The sequence below is a fragment of the Cornus florida genome, unplaced genomic scaffold (genome assembly GCF_030987335.1).
Source record: "Cornus florida cultivar Cherokee Brave unplaced genomic scaffold, ASM3098733v1 CherokeeBrave_3.0.0_Hap2_Chr08, whole genome shotgun sequence".
NCBI classification, from domain to species: Eukaryota; Viridiplantae; Streptophyta; class Magnoliopsida; order Cornales; family Cornaceae; genus Cornus; species Cornus florida.
This window is the reverse complement of record NW_026775578.1, coordinates 27,467,962-27,486,056: the sequence shown is the minus strand read 5'-3', so window position 1 is coordinate 27,486,056 and position 18,095 is coordinate 27,467,962. Positions and strand designations below refer to the sequence as shown.

The window sequence follows — 18,095 nt, the reverse complement described above, 5'->3', positions numbered from 1 at the left end:
AATATAAATATAGGATATTTAGATGCAAAGTTCTATAAAGCCATGGTAGCATTGCATGGTAATGCATAATATGCATTAGACAATCGATGATATATACAACCCAAAATCATGACCAATAAATGTCAAAGGAGAAAAATACGCGTTGGATCAAAAATGGATCTAACAAATAATGCAAACAAAGTTGATAGATAATGCTTGACAAAATTAATAAAGAACTTTTGCTCGTTTTCAAAACAAACCAGAAATTAAATCAAACATCAATAGTCCCGATTGTTAACAGAGTAAACTTCCTCATATAAAAAAAATTAAAATAAAAAAATAAATAAGAATAATTCTTGGACAAACTCAGGGTTAACAAACTCATAGAAAAATAAAATATAAAAAAATAATCAGAATCATTCTGGACAAACCCAGCCTAAACAAAGTTCTGAAGTACACTGAAAAAAAAAAAAAAAATCAGAAAAATTCTTGGACAAACTCAGTCTAGTAAAAGAAAGCAAGCACTTTACCACTAACATTCTTTCTCCTAGCCTCTTCATGATCCATGATACCAGCGTAAGTTGTCAACACAATGTATCCAAACTGCAAGTTTTCAACCAAGTTCATCAGAGGGTGCCGCATTCATCCTCTACAAAGGAAGAATAACACAAAAGACACATTCAAAAATATACAACAAAATGAAACCCATTGAGGAACAAATCAGGTTATTCTTTAAACTAAGCTAATGGTTCTAGTCACTAATATTGTAGAAATCAAAACGATAGTTGTTAAAGGCGTGCCTAAACTCCAAAAAAGCCCCAGGCTCGTCAAGGCTCAAGTATAATGCCTCAACCTATTATAAGCCAAGCCCATTCAGTCAAGACTCACATAAAGCCCTTAATCTCGCACTTTTTAAAAAGTGCGCATTTTATTTTTTATCGATTTATCAAAATCCTTTTCTTTTTTATTTAATGACCCGTTAAATCATTTCCTTTTTATTTAATGATTTATCACAATCATATTTAATGGATCATTTTGTTCAACCTAATGAAATATTTGACAAAATTCGTAAATTTATGGTTGATTACTTGCATTTAGTGCTTGATTATAAATATTTATGATAATATATGCTTAATGTCTACATGATCATAGTTTTTAATTGTTTCACTTTTGTAATCACATTTAATTTAGTTAACATATGAAGGGATTTATGCACATTAATTTACCAGATCCTCATAGTTGATATTTAAAATCCCACTTTTAAAGAAATGTTTTGTTAGTTGTGTAGCATATCTTGAGTTGCTCCTATTGTACATTGATTTAATTGAACTTATATGCAAATTGGAAAGATATATGTATGTTTATTTAGCTAATACACTCGATTGATAATTAGCTTGTTCTGCATAGTTTAATTATTTTTATATACTTGTGTATAATATGCATTATTATCATGCATACGCTATACCTTGTTCAGGCTCACGCCTTGTGCTTAGACTCTAGAAAACCTATGGCGCCTTAGTGCACCTAGAGTCTTTAAAAACTATGATCCTTAATATCGCTTCATAATCACTATCTTGGCAGGTTAGCCAACCCCAAGTAGTTGGGAAAAAGGCTTCTTCTTGTTGAATCAGGTTCCATGAAATAGAGTAACAAGGAGTTTGATGTGCTAACCTGTCTTGAAGGGAGCAACCTTGCAGCCAATCCCTCGATCTTTTTGACACCCACGTCAAATCTACAACTGATTAGCCCACATTTGTTTAGTCTTCCATTCAGTTCAACCACGACTTTCCCAGCCCTATGATCTTCAACATACTCAAACTCTCCAATGTATCCTATGGAGCAAAATCACAAAGATACATAAAACAAATAAATAGGAATGGAAATTTTTAGGGGCAAACAAGGAAAACAACAGAAAAGCAGAAGTGGGATAATTTTAAGTAAGGATTAAAGAGATCATACCATGCTTCTGCATCACTAAAAGAAACTTATGATCACTTTTGATGATGGTCTAATCATAACCTAATGCTTCCCCCGCTTCTCTGCATTGTACATGCTCTTAAGAGCATCATTCAAAACACTAACCCTCACCATCTTCACTAAAAAGGCTGCAGCAAAATTTTAGAAAGGTATCAGATATATAACATCATAATTTGACATGCAATCATTAACAATAAAGGAAGATGTGAAGACAGAGACAAATGAAGGTGAACTTCATTCAGGTCAGATAAGAGATTATAAATATCTAAAATCTTAAGTTGCTTTTAATTGGTATTCGCAGATATAATTCAGTCACCTTGTCATAAAACATCCAAGAGAAAAAAACACACTGCATATTTTTTAAATATTAAACAGACAACAATATGAGATAACTCTTAGCACTTGAGCAATTAACCAAAAGAAACCAAATTGCAATCACTTGGGGTATCAGAAGAAAGGCAAATCCCTCCTCACTCCAGACTACTAAAACCACAAGTACCAATTATATTAGATATGGGATCTAGCAATTTCTGTAACAATCATTCACAACAAGTAGAAAAGGCTCATCACTAAGAACTATTGCCTTTTCAAACCATAAAACACCACCACTGCAGCAATCACATTGCAAGGTATAAAAAACTGTCAAATTTTAAAATTTTGCATCACTGAAATGAAAAGAATGTTTCATTCAAGTAAAATACCGTATCATACCCACTGCGTCAATTGCTGAATATATGTTTTTTTCCCCCAATTAACATCCATACCAATGCCAAAAACGTGTATGTATATGTATATGTATATATATATATATATATAATAAAAAATAAAAAATAAAAAGCTTGCAAACCATTCAAAGAAAGCACAAATGTGGTATTGCACAAATGTGGTATTTATTTCATGGCATTGCAGAGTGATTGCACAGTTAGTAGCTGTCAAGGATCGTACCCAAATGCTCAACCGATAACAGTCATGTTTCCACTGTCCATCTATAGAAGTCTCAGTGTGTCATACATTCGCTCAATGCTGGCGAAGTAACAAATATCAATTAAACTTGATGTCAAAATTTAATGTCAGAAATTCTGAAATGACATATAACTGATATATATGTGTGTGTGTGTACAAACACATATCTACATAAAGAAACATATACACATGCACATGTATATATATATATATATACACACACATTTATAAGAATTCATTCAGCTACAATAACACAAAAAACAGAGTTTTTTCTTTCATAACAAGTATAGAATGCTTCGAATTGTAAAGCGAATTAAACAGAATGGCATTAAATAAAAATAAAAATAAAAAGGAAATTATATTTATCATTTCATGGCATACCACAGAGCTGATCTCGGAAAACAAGAGTTAGGGTTTATGAGGTTCTTTGATAAGTGACAGATGAAAAACTCGAGTGCCATTTCTGGTGGGCAGGCTGCTTGAGACCGAAATTACCAAGTTGCCCTTATTAACCACCAACATGCCTTCACAATGAGCCCACTTTCGATCCCCGCTCTCACGCCTCTCACATTGCCCAATAGGCCAAATACTAATGAGAGAGCAGGAGTCACAGTAACTTGCAAAAAGTTCCTCTCCTCTGGAATAAGAATATAACTATTTCTATAATATGCATCAACAAACCAAACCCAAATTAAAAAATTAAAATAAATATTTTTGAAAAAAATAAATAAAAGTCTATGGATCTTGTGCTGACTAGCCCAATACACAAGGCTTCCACAGGAAAAGTGAATCTTACCTCAATACACAGAATTTGTTTCTCGTTTTCAATTTAGGAGTTACAAGTCACAATCACTACGCCAAAAAATCTTATGCTACAATGATCACTTAAATAAGGTTTTCACTTCACTGTATCTTTGACTCTCCATGATTTTGAGACAGTAGTTGCTGTCATTTTTCAGTCCACCCATAGCGTGCACATGGATGAACTCTTTGTTCAGTCTATTTAATATGATGATTATCATTGCTTGGCATTCACAACTTAAGAATGTTGTGAAGCAGTTATTAGTCTTAATAGAGTGTACATTCAATGTTGTATTAAGGTCAAGGTTTTGAGTTCCTAACAATAACGAGGGCATGTAAGGGACATACAGTTGCCAATGTTGTCTCAAAAAAGGTTTTTATTCCTAGTCCTACAAGAACAATTCTTTGTCCACTAAGGCATAGAGTTAGGAGCTTAATAATTAGAGACCGAGGTTATGGAGGCAGGTAAGTTGAGAATCTTAATGAGAACATTATTAATAGATTTTGGCCTTCACTCCATTCTGGAGGGAGGCACAACACTTCCCTAGTCACCAAAAAGTAATAATAATAAAAATATTGTTTTTAATTATATACTACGTACCATTTTGTTATATGAGAATACTATATTTCTTAAATGGAAGTGAAATTAACAAGTTGGAATTATTATTTGACAGGTTTTAAAAAGATTAAGGAACACTAAAATATAAATTACTACTTGCATTTTTGTATCTAAAATGAATCAGAAATCATTTGCCATTTCTTCTAAGATCAATATTGACAGATACAAACTAGCTTCAGATATTGTAAGATCACAAAAGGAGGTTGATCTAATCTCCAATTCATTTAAGACTCTGCAGAGGCTTCCTTTCCTGTAGTTCCTGACAATTCTTTCATGCAGCTGAGATCTGCCAAAAGTTGAAAAAAAAAGAAATCCACAATTGAAACAAGAGTAGTGATCAAATCTACAAAAGGGTATTTCTAGAATTTCTTGTCTTTAGATTTTTATTAAAGATTTACCTTATCTAGGAAAATAGTAAGAAAACAAAAATCTAATTACCAATCAGGTAAAATATTTCAGTTCTTGTTGGTGTAAAGGAGAATAACATAGAAGAAAAACTACTAAAGAGGACTATTATAATTTATTGCATGCTGCACAGGATTATAGGTTATGAGCTGAGCAAAGCTATCTTTGAGTACTTCCCTCTTTAACTTGTAACAAGCCACTCTCCCGACCAATCACTAGCCGACACGGAAGCAAATTACCCAAATATTCGGTCTTCCCATAAAAATGCAATTATTCAAAATGGTAACTTCTTTTTATTTATTTATTTTTTTTTTTTTTTTTGTTGGCAAGTCAAAATGGTAACTCACTAATATGATAATAACAAATAAAATATTCTAAATGCAGTATTCCATCTTCAGTCAATACGAATTGAACTAGCCTTTCATGTTTCATTTACAACAAATGAAATGCCAGTATAGGCTTTTAGCAATTGGCAAACAAAAGTACATAACATTCACCAAGGTTTATTATTATGTCTTGTTGTTAGGTGCATGATTTTGAGTTGAAGACTTGCTGCAAACGAAAACATTTACAATAACAATAAAGGGGTATAAAATATGCCCTGTTGCAAAGCAAGAGATGCTGACAATAGGCTATAAAAGCATCAAACACCAAATAGACGGAATAATAATAATAATAATAATAAACACAGTACCATAAAGAATTCACAACCTATTCCCAGCGGCAAATACAGCGCAAGTGCTTGTTTAAAATAGAAGTCCATAACAATCACCAAGGATATTTATTTTTATCTGTATATTTTTGGTCAGTAAACTTGGTGTTGAATTATAAAACAACGTGTGTAAAACAACAAGATCCAAGGATGAAGGCAATTATGGCTCAGCGGTGACAGCTGTCCTTACTCAATTTTCCTTTTGTTTTTTCTCTTTATATACATATCTTTTAATAATCATAAAGACGCCTACAGTTGTCCTAATTATAATCACACATCCATCGTACATGTCATTTAAGAGATACCTTGATACCAATGGGCCAATGGCCTAGCGGTATCAGGCCCTTGCTCCATTCTGTTAAAAAGCCCTTACAAAAAATGACAACAATGACAAAAGGAGATTGGTGTCAATCCATGTATTCCTAGAACATAGACTATAATGCTTAAATGGCCCCCCTTCTAGATACATGGAGTGGCATTTAGGAACGTGTTACTAAGATCCCTTTGAAATAACTACAATAGTCTGAGCATGAAAAATGCTTTGTGGCTATAGATCTATTCTATACGAACTGGCATGTTAGGAAGTTGAGAAGAAAGGTCACAAATTTTTTATTGTGGACTGTGTGTGAAGTTGAATTTGCAAAACTTATCATCTTTCAACAATTCAAAAACAGATTTAGCCACTTTTTTTTTTAAGGCAACAATTTAAGTCAGATAAGAAGATTGACTAGATTACATGTACTTACAGCTTCAAGCAAGTACCATAACTTAAAGTGTTACCATTTGAGCCTTCTCATTCTTGAGCAACCCTTCCCAACCTACAAGCACAACATATGGACATATAAGAAAGGGGCAAAAAAGAAAGTAAAAGAAGTAACAGAATTTTTTTAGAAAAAAATATAATCAGAGCTTATCAACCAGAACTGCAAGTCCATGAGATTCCTTCAGGTTTGATGACAATACAGAATTTCTTTGGATTAATTGCTGGCGGCAGCACAAAGCTTATCGGGTCTTCGAGAACATAATCCAGCCTTTTACAGCAACCATGTGGGCCTTGACTTCTCATGTAGCTTCATGAGTCCAGTCCATGCTGTCTGTGCCCTAGCACCAAAATGTTGGAAACTAGTAGGATACTTCCAAGCCTACTTCTGGTTCTTAATTCAGGCTGTTTGAATACTATGTTCATTTATCTGACCCAGTAGGACTGTAAATGTTGGGCAAAATATATCCATGCATGAAAATTATTATTGGAAAAGCTGCAGTCATTGTTATATATTGACATCATCGGAAATGCCGTAAAGGTCACCAGAAATCCTTGCATGAACAGATAACATCCTCAAAGTGATGAAAATGAGTGGCATCTTGAGAATGATCCTGCGGCCTGTGATCTTTTAAAATAAACTTTGTAGTAGTGTGGCAATCCACACAAACAAGGAGATTCTTTACTATCTGGATGGTTGACTCAGATTCTGTTAAGAAGAGCATAAGTTATGGCTAATATTTCACTATACTGTAGAGAAACAATTCTAAATCCTCTTCCTCCACATTTTGTGATGCGCAGCTCTTGTCAGGAACATAACCCATTTTCTCCATCTTCTCAAGCAAACTGTTTCACAGTAAACCCATGCTCTTGAATTGTGGATGGCTCTGGTCACCTACTCAAAATGCACGAACCTTGATTTTAAATCAACCCAACTACATCCTGGAGTTTTTGTCAATCCAGTCTCATTCATCTTCAGTCTAGTGTTTCCTGCATCGCCCCACCTACCAGATTGAGCATATATGTTCGATAAAACCACATAGTGAGCTGGGTTTCCAGGCTCCAGTTTAGCAAGATGATTCAATGCTACCTCTCCTAACTCCACATTAGAATGCATTCTACAAGCACCCAATAGGGCTCCCCAAACTCCAGCATCAGGTTCAACAGGCATTGTTTTAATTAAAAACAAAGTTTCGTCAAACAGACCAGCTCGACCTAACAGATCCACCATACAAGCATAGTGTTCCAAGTTTGGTTCAAGAAAATGCTTTTCACGCATGGAATTAAATATTTTCCTCCCTTCCTCTATCAAACCTGAATGTCTGCAAGCAGACAAGACACTTACAAAAGACACAAGATCAACCTTAACATGACTCTCCTGCATACGTGAGAAAAGTGCTAAAGCACAATCCCCATGCCCATGAACTGCATAACCAGTAAGCATAGCATTCCATGAAACTGTGTCTTTAGTTTCTATCTCATTAAAAATATTGACTGAATAATCAAGGCGCCCACATTTGGCATACATGTCGATGAGACAGTTTCCAACAAGGGTATTAGACTGAAATCCCATTTGCAGTACGTAGGCGTGAATAGCCATACCTTCTTTTAAGGCTGCCAAGTATGCTACCGCAGGAAGGACGTTCACAAATGTGACTAAATTAGGATGAAAAGTCTCTAATTTCATCTGGTGGAATGCAGAAATAGCTTCTTTAGCATGTCCATTCTGCACGTACCCTGCAATCATTGCATTCCAGGATATCTCATCCTTAGGGAGCTGAGTTTTGTTGAACAATAATTCGGCTGAGGGAAGGCTTCCACATTTGGCGTACATGTCAATTAGAGCATTATTCACATGACAGTCCAACTCAAACCCATGCTTTATAATTTGCCCGTGAATGCAGGTTCCTAGGTCTAGGTCATTTAAGAGGGTACAAGCTGGCACCACACCCACCATTGTTCCAGAGTCTGGGTGTACCCCATATAATTTTAGTTGACAAAACATCTCCATTGCATGATAAGGGTCACCAATCTGAGCATATCCAGTTATCAAAGCGTTCCATGTCACAATATCTTTACATGACATCCTATTGAATATATTTAGTGCCGGAGTAAATAATTCACATTTGGCATACATTGACACTAGGGCAGTTCCTGTTGAAACATCAAAACCAATATTGGCTTTGACAGCATAGCAGTGAATGCTCTTTCCCAGTTTCACAGACAACAATTCTGCACAGGCTGGAAGGACACTCACTAGAGTTACAGCATTTGGTTTCAAATTCTCATTCTGCATATGTCGAAATAGAGTGAGTGCTTCTTCAGGATGCCCAGATTGGGCAAAAGCAGCAATTATGGCAGACCAAGCAACTAAATCTCTTCCATTTAGTCTTTCAAACAATTGTTTAGCCTTCTCCAATTCTCCGCATTTGGCATACATTGTCATAAGAGGAGTAGCCACCAAAATATCTGAATCAATCCTTTGTTTTATGGCACAGTCATGGATCTCCTTCCCCTTCTCCAAATCTCTCGTCTCAGCAGCTGCCAGAAAAGCACTTACAACCGATACCTTATTCATATTCAGATTCTTTCTTTTCATGTAATCAAATAATTCTAAAACCTCAAAAAAATGTCCATTGTGGCCATACCCCGCCATCATAGTACCCCATGAAACATCATCTCGGGCCCCCATCCGTTCAAAAATCCTGCGAGCAATATCAACATGGCCACACTTAGAGTACATATCAATCAACCCATTCGAAACAGAAATCGGAAAATCCCTTCTGAACACATATCCGTGAATGCATTTACAAGACTTGATATCTAATAACTTAGAAACTGCCGGGAACAAATTCAACAAGCTCACCGAATTAGGCTCCACATTGCCGCCACCAATTTGCATACTCCTAAAAAATCCAAATGCCTCCCGCGGATCCAAATTCTGTGACAACCCCGCAATCAATGCATTCCAAGCCACAACATCCTTCTCAGGCATTCTATCAAACAACTCTCTTGCACGACCCAAGTCACCCAATTTACAATACAAATCAATAAGCCCAGTCCCGATAAACACATCACATTCCAGTCCCTTATTAACTATTTCACGATGAATCGAAACACCCTTTTGCAAATCCAAATTCCCGGTACAAGCTTTCAGTACAAAAGTGAACGTATACTTGTCTGGTTCTAGAGATTTATCTAACATGTAATGGTACATTTCCAGAGCTTCTTTGAATTTTTTTGACCTTGTATAAGCTCTGATCATGGAGTTCCATATAATCACACTTGGGTTTGTTGTGGAATCGAAAACAAAGCGAGCCAAGTCGCATCTTTGAAACGAAGAGTACAAATTTATGAGATGGGTACTTGTAAAACTGTCTGGTTTGTGGCCTGAGACTATTAAACAGCCATGGATTCGAAGGAGAGATTGCAAGTCCTTGCACGAAGTGAGTAGACGAAGGCAGTGTTGAGGAAAATTCTTTGGACCGTTGGAGGGCAAAGGAAGAGTTTCAGGACATGTTCTTGAGATGGAATGGAAAGGTCTGCGCAGTGCATGTCTGCTGATCATCGTTCAGCACCTCTTCGTTCGTGTCACACGTTGATCGTAGTCACTACACTTTTAGTAGTGCATTTGAAAACGTATGCCATTGAGCTAGCATTTGAAGTTAATTCGTCTGCACTCATATATCTTGAAGGAACATTTTAAGGTGTGCATATATATATATATATATATATATATATATATATATATATCTGTTTAATTTCTATATCTCTAGACCGTCCGTCCTTTTTTATGTTTTTTTTTTCTTTGTTTTTTTAACTTCAGTCCTACCGAGCCAGATTGTGCCTCGCACCCTCACGTGTCCCAATAAGAGATTGACACCATTTTTAAACTTAAAAAAAATATAAAAATATGGGTTATATTTATTTTTTTAGAATTAAACCCGATAAATCTATGTTTTTCCTCTTTTGCTCCCATTTGTGTATCTTCATAGCCAATCATTCCAAAAAAAATAGATTGGCTTTCGATTTCAATTTGATCTTACCAAAGATTGATTCATTTTCCTGAAACATGCATGTTATAACATTATATTTGTTGGGCCATGTAATTTTTCATATATAGCATGCATAAAAAACAGTTGAGGTAGATTGTAAAAAAGGGAGAAATAAAAATGGTTAGTTCAATTTTTTAAGAATAGTTTTCTATCTTAAGAAAATTAAAAATAACAGAAAAAGGTAGGAAAAGACAATTTTTCATGAGTTATTCTCTAGTAACAGAATTAAAATAGTTACTAGAATTAAAATAAGATACATTCAAAGTTGAGTAATTTTAAAACTATTTCTGCTTTTTTTTATATATATATATGATTCTAAAAAACTGCCTAGAACTATTTCTGAATTAAAAGAATTTTTATTATTCTAAAAAGTAGAGGTCAGATAGGAAATATTGGAATGATTGGCAGCTGGAGCTAGGAGAAAAGAAAGATGTGGATGATCCAGTGATATACATAGATGGGAGCACAGATAGGGAAAAAAAAAATAGGTATAAGCTATGTTTTGTTTTTTTTTTTTTTAGTTTAAAAGAGGTGTAAACCTTTTATTGGAACATAACCTGTCTTGATAAAGCAAGACTGAAGCAATATCCTTTTCTTTTTTTCTTTTTTTGAGGTAAGTTTCTCTCTCTTTGTGGATGAACTTTTTTTGTTTTTAATATTATTTTGTTTTCTATATATTTAATAAAAATTCAACCAACCATTAATCTCTTTGGGCTCAAACTCTGAACGTAGTCGCTTTGGTTTTTATCTAATTGAAGTAGACAGAGCAACCAGTCCCGCCGGCAAGCTATTTCCCTTTTTTTTTTTTTTTAAATGTAGTACCTCAAATGTGAAATTGAGGTAAGAACAAAATTGATAACGCATTCTTCTTAAAGAAAAATTAATACGAACTTAGGAGCTCAATTTAGATTGCATGATTGAGGTTTGAAAAGTTCAAGGAGAGATTTGACTGGGATGATCCTTGTCAACCAAATCTCTCTCTTGAACTCCGCAAACACAAACCTCAATCATGTGGTCTAAACACAATAACGTCAACATCCGGTAGAAGTCTACCACTAGCAAATTTAGTTGTAATAATTCTACGTCATCATCCGGTAAAAGTCTACCACTAACAAATTCAGTTGTAATAATTCTCAGATAATAATGATGTGGCTGAGTCTAGATTGATCAGTCAATGCCGTACAACATATGTAGTGAACTTGTAAATTTTATTTCTTTGAGATTTGAGAAGGACAAAGATCCTCTCTAGCCAAATCAAATGTGAAAGGAAGGAAATCCCTCCAATCTAGTTCATAGTAAGCTTTGTTCTCCACTATTAGTTTTATTTGCTACCATCATGCTATTTACCTCAACAGATATACCTTAATCTTCTGAACATTGCAGTCATAAATGGTGCGTGCTTCATAGTCAAGTTCAAATTAACTTCAAAAGGTTTGCCAAATGTTTCCTACTAATATACAGGTACACAACCTTCTCTTACGAATATGCCAACACTACATTGCAACAATAAGAGACACTAAAAATTCTTTGCTTGACAAGTCCCCAGCGGTGTCTGGTAAAACAACAAGATCACCACATGTTAATAGATTTTCCACCCAAATTCAATTTTTTTCTCTATATGCTCAATAAAGGAAAAATTATACATTACAGAAGATACAAAACACCACATTTGAAACAATTTAAATTGGCATTTCTTTGCAGACCACTTCTGACGTTCCAAATTATGGACATATAAAGAGGTATACTTCCATTACTACTAAGTTTTCCAGAACTACATTTGGATACATATAAATGCAGTGATTAGTCATACTTTGATCATGTTTAGTGTGCCAATCTGTTCTAGACCATTAACCCAATGATATAACCTCTCCTCCCTCAAAATGGAGGTGGAGCCCCAATTTGTGAAATGCGTGTGAATATCCATCCACCAAAACAATAAATAATAATAATAATTTGAGTTCTACTCGTAAATTTAGGTTCAACAACAGATGGCTAACCTCAAACTATATAGCAATGCTCCTTAGGACGACAAAAGTTTTCTGCACTGCTGTGTTTAAGACAATATTCATCGAGAAAATACATAATATTAGTGAATGAAATTATAATAATAGCTATAGACAACACTGTAATACCAAGAACATATAATGCAGGAATCTGTAACCAATGCAACAATTTCAGCAAGTCAGCATAGAAAACGAAGAACATTAATTTGTAATACTGCAATACATGTGAAAATAGGAACAGCGGAACATCCATTCAAGAAATTGGAACAAACTGAAAAATAATACCCATCCCCACTAGCCATCGCATATAAGTTTGTCAATATAACATCAAAAGGGAATACCCCATAATCCATAAACAACCAGCAAAATGCATACTTGAAATCGGTAAAAACATATTGAGGAAGACAATACACAAAGTAAAGTTGAACAACAAGCCAATATCATATCTAAGCAACTTCTACGTTCCATGAACTATAAACATTCATCATAAGCAATGCAGATTGGATGGGAGAACACTTCATTTTGCGTGAACGCCGAACGGTAATTCAAATTCAGGCAGCTCGGCTTTTAATGACATCAATGCCCATCTCGGTAGGATCAGTTGCTTGCAACTCTATCTGAATACCATCTAGCTCTCTCTTGAACCTGTCCTTGGAGCTTGCATAAATCATCTTGCTTCTCACTCTTGATGTGTCAGGGGACCTTTATAACAATCAAATAAATAAAAAATGATTGCATTGAATCACCAAAAAGACAAAAAAGATATTCACTGAACACAGTATCCTTGTAACTTAAGACTATTACCATGCAATAAAGAAAATCCTGCTCTTCGGGACATTTTCCTGTGTCATGAAATCGAAGTCATAGATAGCATATCGGCACTCATCAGCGGGGAGACTTGCAGTAAAATCCTCATAACTTTCAGTAGGTTCACCAAGCTTTTCCACAATAACTTGCTTTTGCTTCTCTTCAATCTTGAAAATTATGAACCGATAAGTTCTTTTCGCCTTCAATTCCAAGAACTTCAATTTACAGTCATCATGCACAGCCATTCCTGATGCCGCGTTTGCCTATATATTATACAGAATGTCAACAAATGTCATGTGAAAAAGTAAAATAATATGATACCTACATATTATATGAAATGTCAACAAGTGTCATGTAGGAAAGCCAAATAATATGATACCACAACCTTAATAATAAGATGCAACTAGAACCGCCAATAGTTTTTTCATATACATGTAGCTCCATTTATCCAAAATGAAAACCCAATAAATAACAAAACGTCAACTATACAACGACACATTTCCAAATTCCACCAGATAATTCTTCACTGAACATATAACACTTGCCATTTTTCTAAACCCTCTTCCGATAAGGATTAGCAAATCACTCTCAATTCATTCTTTATTTTTAACCGAACTGTACTTTACTAACTCTTTCACTGCCAATGATGATTAACTATTTCTAGAGCTATAAAATCTTGGATCCCCCAGCTTCGGCAAAAGGCAAACTCTCTTGAGATCTGTGTTACGGTTGTTGCCCGAACTCGGGTAAGTGTATCATAAATTAGTGTGGCCCCAAGTGTGGACCTCTTAGAATCCCCAATCTTAATATACGAAGATAAGTAAACAACAGTCATATACTGGTACGTATACATGTACTACACATTTAATTACAGTATATATTTTATTTTAGTGCAATGCTAAATGTTGTTTTATAAAAATGTACTAAATCATTATTTATAAATATATATACACAAAATTATTATTCAAATTAGATGGGATGTGGTAAAAGAAAAGGGTTTCTGTCTATCTCCATAGACAGGAAACTTCATCTCCTATATTAAATTTGAGTAGTTGTCATGTCATGTGAACCACCAAGGGTTGTAACCTAATACTATCTCTTCTATCTCCCAAAGTGGTGAAGGTCCGAATCGCATTAGAGACAAATGGAAGTGTGAGTTTCTTGTCAAGGATAAATAAAATAAATAAAAAAATGATATCATGGGAAGGATCATGGGTGTCTGATTTGAGTTCGTATCATATCGGATATATCATGTACACATACCAATACCATGTCACAGGAAGGATCATGGGTGTCTGATTTGAGTTCGTATCATATCGGATATATCATGTACACATACCAATACCATGTCACAGGAAGGATCATGGGTGTCTGATTTGAGTTCGTGTCGGATATATCATGTACCCATACCCATACACACACCCATGCCCAACACGGGTGCGAAAGGAAAATAGGATAAGCAACATAACACAGCTTGAGATGGGTGATTAAAACAAAATGGGTCAATATCCATACCACTTTCACAAAACGTGCACAGCAAGGCTCAATTTTGCCAATGAAAATATATTTTTTTTAGAGACGAACAATTAAACCTGTTTGGCGGTGGGTAATAAAATTAAATAATTCAATGGAATATCTTGAATCTATGTCGAATCAATAAGTGTAGGTAAATCAAGTGAATTTCATTCTGCTGAGGATAAATTCAATAAAAGAAAAGGCAATTAGGTTTGATCTAGAATTTGACTTAGAAATCCTAGTTTTAGTTTCCAAAAATTAAGTTCTACATAAAACTAAATTCCAAAACCATATGTCCAAACATTAAAAAAATCTATGATCCCATTTCAAATCTAAAGCCCCGAATTAATTCGGGCCATATGTGATCTAGTTTAAGACGGCAAAGTCAATACCCATATCAAAATGTGAACTGAAAATACAAAGATCCGCCTAAATCCACATCAAACGATCAAAGTATCAACATACAATCAGACACATCAAATCAACATCCACAACCCCAAGATCACACCAAAACCGAATCAGATCCGTCGACCAGACAAAATCCACATAAACAACCATTTCCACCACCAAAAAGAAAGAATTAATCGCAAAATTTCACGGATCAAAACTAAAAAACCGCATCAACTACAGATCGACAGAAAACGGAACAAAATTAATCAAAATAAACGGATATAAAAACCTAATCCTAGTGAGAGAGAGAAAAAGCAAGCGCGAAGACTGACCATGTTTTCAGGAGGAGATGTAACGAGAGCGAGAGAGAAAATCTAGGGCTCCGATGCAGAAGATGTGTAAAGTGAAGATAGACTTTCGGTGAGCGTGTTTTGTTGCGAGTCCTTTCGAATTTGGTCACTTTCTCTCTCTAAATCGTACGCGTTGATGATCGTAGTGTGACCACGAGGATAAAGTGTGACAAACCAATGACGTGCTGCCACGTTGTCTAGCTGGAGAACACGTATAGGCACGTCATGGGCTGTGACGGTGACTTATCACGCAGAAATAAAAGTTTTTTTCCACTTACCCTTTCCAGCAGCAAAGCAACAAATTCTTTAGCTTTTCATAAAGCAAGTGTCTTTGCAATACACTGCTGTCAATACAGTCTTTCATGAGTAGTTCATATTTAATCTTAAAATTGTTTTTTCTGAGATTTTGAAAATCAAAATGAATCACTTAATATAATTTTTTAAAGGTTAAGAGTAAATAACTCTCTTACAATATAAAAAATGTGCAAGAAATACTTGCTATCAAACCAAAAAAAAAAAGTGCATATAACTATTATTTATCTTTTGAACAACTTGTCCCTTATTAAATAGATTCGTTGACAAATAGCAGGTGTTTTTTAAAAAAAAATCAAAAGTATCCTTTTTGTGTGACAACAATGATCCTACTAATTTTGTATATATTTAAACACTGAATGAGTTTGTTTGGATGTGGACCAAGGAAAACTCTCTATGTGTCGCCACATATATTATATAGGAAAATGATATAATTGTTTATTTTAATACTCCAACTTAAAATCGACTGACATAAAAATATAACATGATTATTCTAAAATGAACAATTTCAGACCTAAATAGAAATTATTACTACTCTTGTTTGGTTTCATAAATTATGTCACTTTCCTTTTCCTTATCTTTTCAATTTTCTATAGGTGCCATTACATATTTCCTCATTTCCTTCTTTGTTTTCATGGATTTTTCTTTCTTTAAATTCCTCTCCTCCTTTTTATTTGTAGGAGTTAGATAACAATCTTCTATATATATAATGAGAGATACATAATCTAATAATATATGTATATATATATTATATATTATTATTAGATTATGTATATATATAAAAAGTAATTTAATATATATATATATGTACTAGAAAATGAACACGTGCAATACACATAAAGAAAAATCTATATTGGATAAATAATTGGTATTTTATATATTATTTTATCTCAAAATAAAATAAAATTGACTTTAATTTTTTTCTTAAACCAAAAAATTAATTTAGATTTACGGAATAGATGTTAATTCAAATTAAAATATTAATATGATTTATATGAGGGTTTTAATCATCTTTCTATCTAATTATTAAATATTAAAAAGAGAATTTTTTTTTTGACAAAGATGATAAGATAGAGATGGATTCATACACACATTTTATTATGTTAAAGAAAATAGTTTATTGTGAAAGAAAACAAAAAATGAATTCTCACCGAACATGTATTTTAATTTAGAAACAACTATTTGTACAAAAAAATGTAATATTAAAATAAACGATAACTTTTCAGAACAGTCATGAGAACTCTTTGAGATAACTCTTCAAAAAACATTATGTTAAAATAATTTTTTATATATTATATTCTATACCAAACACAATTAATCAATTAATTATATCAATGAAAAGTTTTTGCAGAGAAGAACATAACATGAAAGTTTTGTTTTTTTTTTTTTTTTTTTTTTTTTTTTTTCTTGAGACTATATAACATGACACAGTTTTTAAAACATAAACTCTTCACAATAGGTGTCTCAACTGTAGATGACTTTTAGAAATTACGTTGCAGAAAGTGTTTTTTTTTTTTTTCAAAAGGTATATAATTAAAAATCTAGAGTTTAAGACTGATGTAAATTAAAATTGTTTAAAACAAGAACTCTTTGGGAAAAAAAAAAAGAAAGAAATATACGTCAGTTATATATATACACTTGCAGACGTATATTGCATATAAAATACATTATTTCATATATTTTATCCATGTAATTTATCTGAATAGAGCAAATTTAATATTCATGCATATTACTTTCACATCGTAATAAAAAAATTCCAAAACTGAACTATTAGGAGAACATATAAAATATAATAACTCCTATATATATATATATGATTAAATAGAAAGATAAAATATATAAATTGTTCTTCAATTCAAATTTAAACATACCTTTAAAAAAATATATATATATATATTATAGGGTTTTGAGTTGTAATTTGACGTAAATGAACCAAAAGACAGTTTCCTCTCAAAGCTGTTGAAATTGTTTGTAGAAGAAGAAACCGCTAACAAACTTTTTGTGAATAAATTATTTTCAAAGAGAGATGGAAAGAAATAGAGAGGAGTGAGATATACGGTAATATGAATATTAGATATCTATTTACATAGGTGTTTGCAATAAAAGATGACTTTTAGAAAATGTGTTAGTGCAGTTAGTGACTTTTAGAATATTATTAGAAAAAGGTGGTATATAAAAAATACAACTAGAATTCATAGGTGTTTGCAGTTAAAAGGTGACTTTTTGAAGAGGTGTTAGTGTAATTAAAAGGCGTTTTTTTAGAAGAAGTCATTTTTGAAAAGTCACGTTTATATTATTATTAAAAAAAATTGTATATAAAAAATACAAATAGAATACACTTTTATAGAGTAAATAGATATATTAAAGTTTCATGGTGATTCAAATTTTAATTGACAACAAAGAATATTAAGATGAAATTCTAGGAGTGTTAATAGGAGTTTTTACTT

At 33.4% G+C, this 18,095-nt stretch overlaps 2 protein-coding genes and 1 pseudogene across 3 annotated transcripts; all 3 read right to left on the bottom strand.

The window, feature by feature from the left end:
- Positions 1-351: 351 nt before the first annotated feature.
- LOC132270973 (small ribosomal subunit protein uS8z/uS8w-like) lies at positions 352-2,070 on the bottom strand (annotated as a pseudogene).
- On the bottom strand, positions 352-10,310 carry LOC132270972 (pentatricopeptide repeat-containing protein At2g39620). Of its 2 annotated transcripts, XM_059772186.1 has the most exons (6): positions 6,375-10,310; positions 6,203-6,274; positions 3,301-4,625; positions 1,939-2,084; positions 1,651-1,811; positions 352-582 (listed from the first exon to the last, which is right to left on the bottom strand). In XM_059772186.1, exon 1 carries the CDS (start codon positions 9,782-9,784, stop codon positions 7,112-7,114), a length of 2,673 nt encoding a protein of 890 aa, XP_059628169.1. In that variant the 5' UTR covers positions 9,785-10,310; the 3' UTR covers positions 352-582; positions 1,651-1,811; positions 1,939-2,084; positions 3,301-4,625; positions 6,203-6,274; positions 6,375-7,111. The 2 variants fall into 2 exon arrangements, with proteins under 2 accessions (XP_059628169.1, XP_059628170.1); XM_059772187.1 differs by lacking the exon at positions 3,301-4,625.
- Positions 10,311-12,546: 2,236 nt separating this feature from the next.
- On the bottom strand, positions 12,547-15,479 carry LOC132270971 (actin-depolymerizing factor 2). Its single transcript, XM_059772185.1, has 3 exons — positions 15,319-15,479; positions 13,079-13,344; positions 12,547-12,976 (listed from the first exon to the last, which is right to left on the bottom strand). The coding sequence occupies exons 1-3, from the start codon at positions 15,319-15,321 to the stop codon at positions 12,826-12,828; spliced, it is 420 nt and encodes a 139-aa protein (XP_059628168.1). The 5' UTR covers positions 15,322-15,479; the 3' UTR covers positions 12,547-12,825.
- Positions 15,480-18,095: the final 2,616 nt, after the last annotated feature.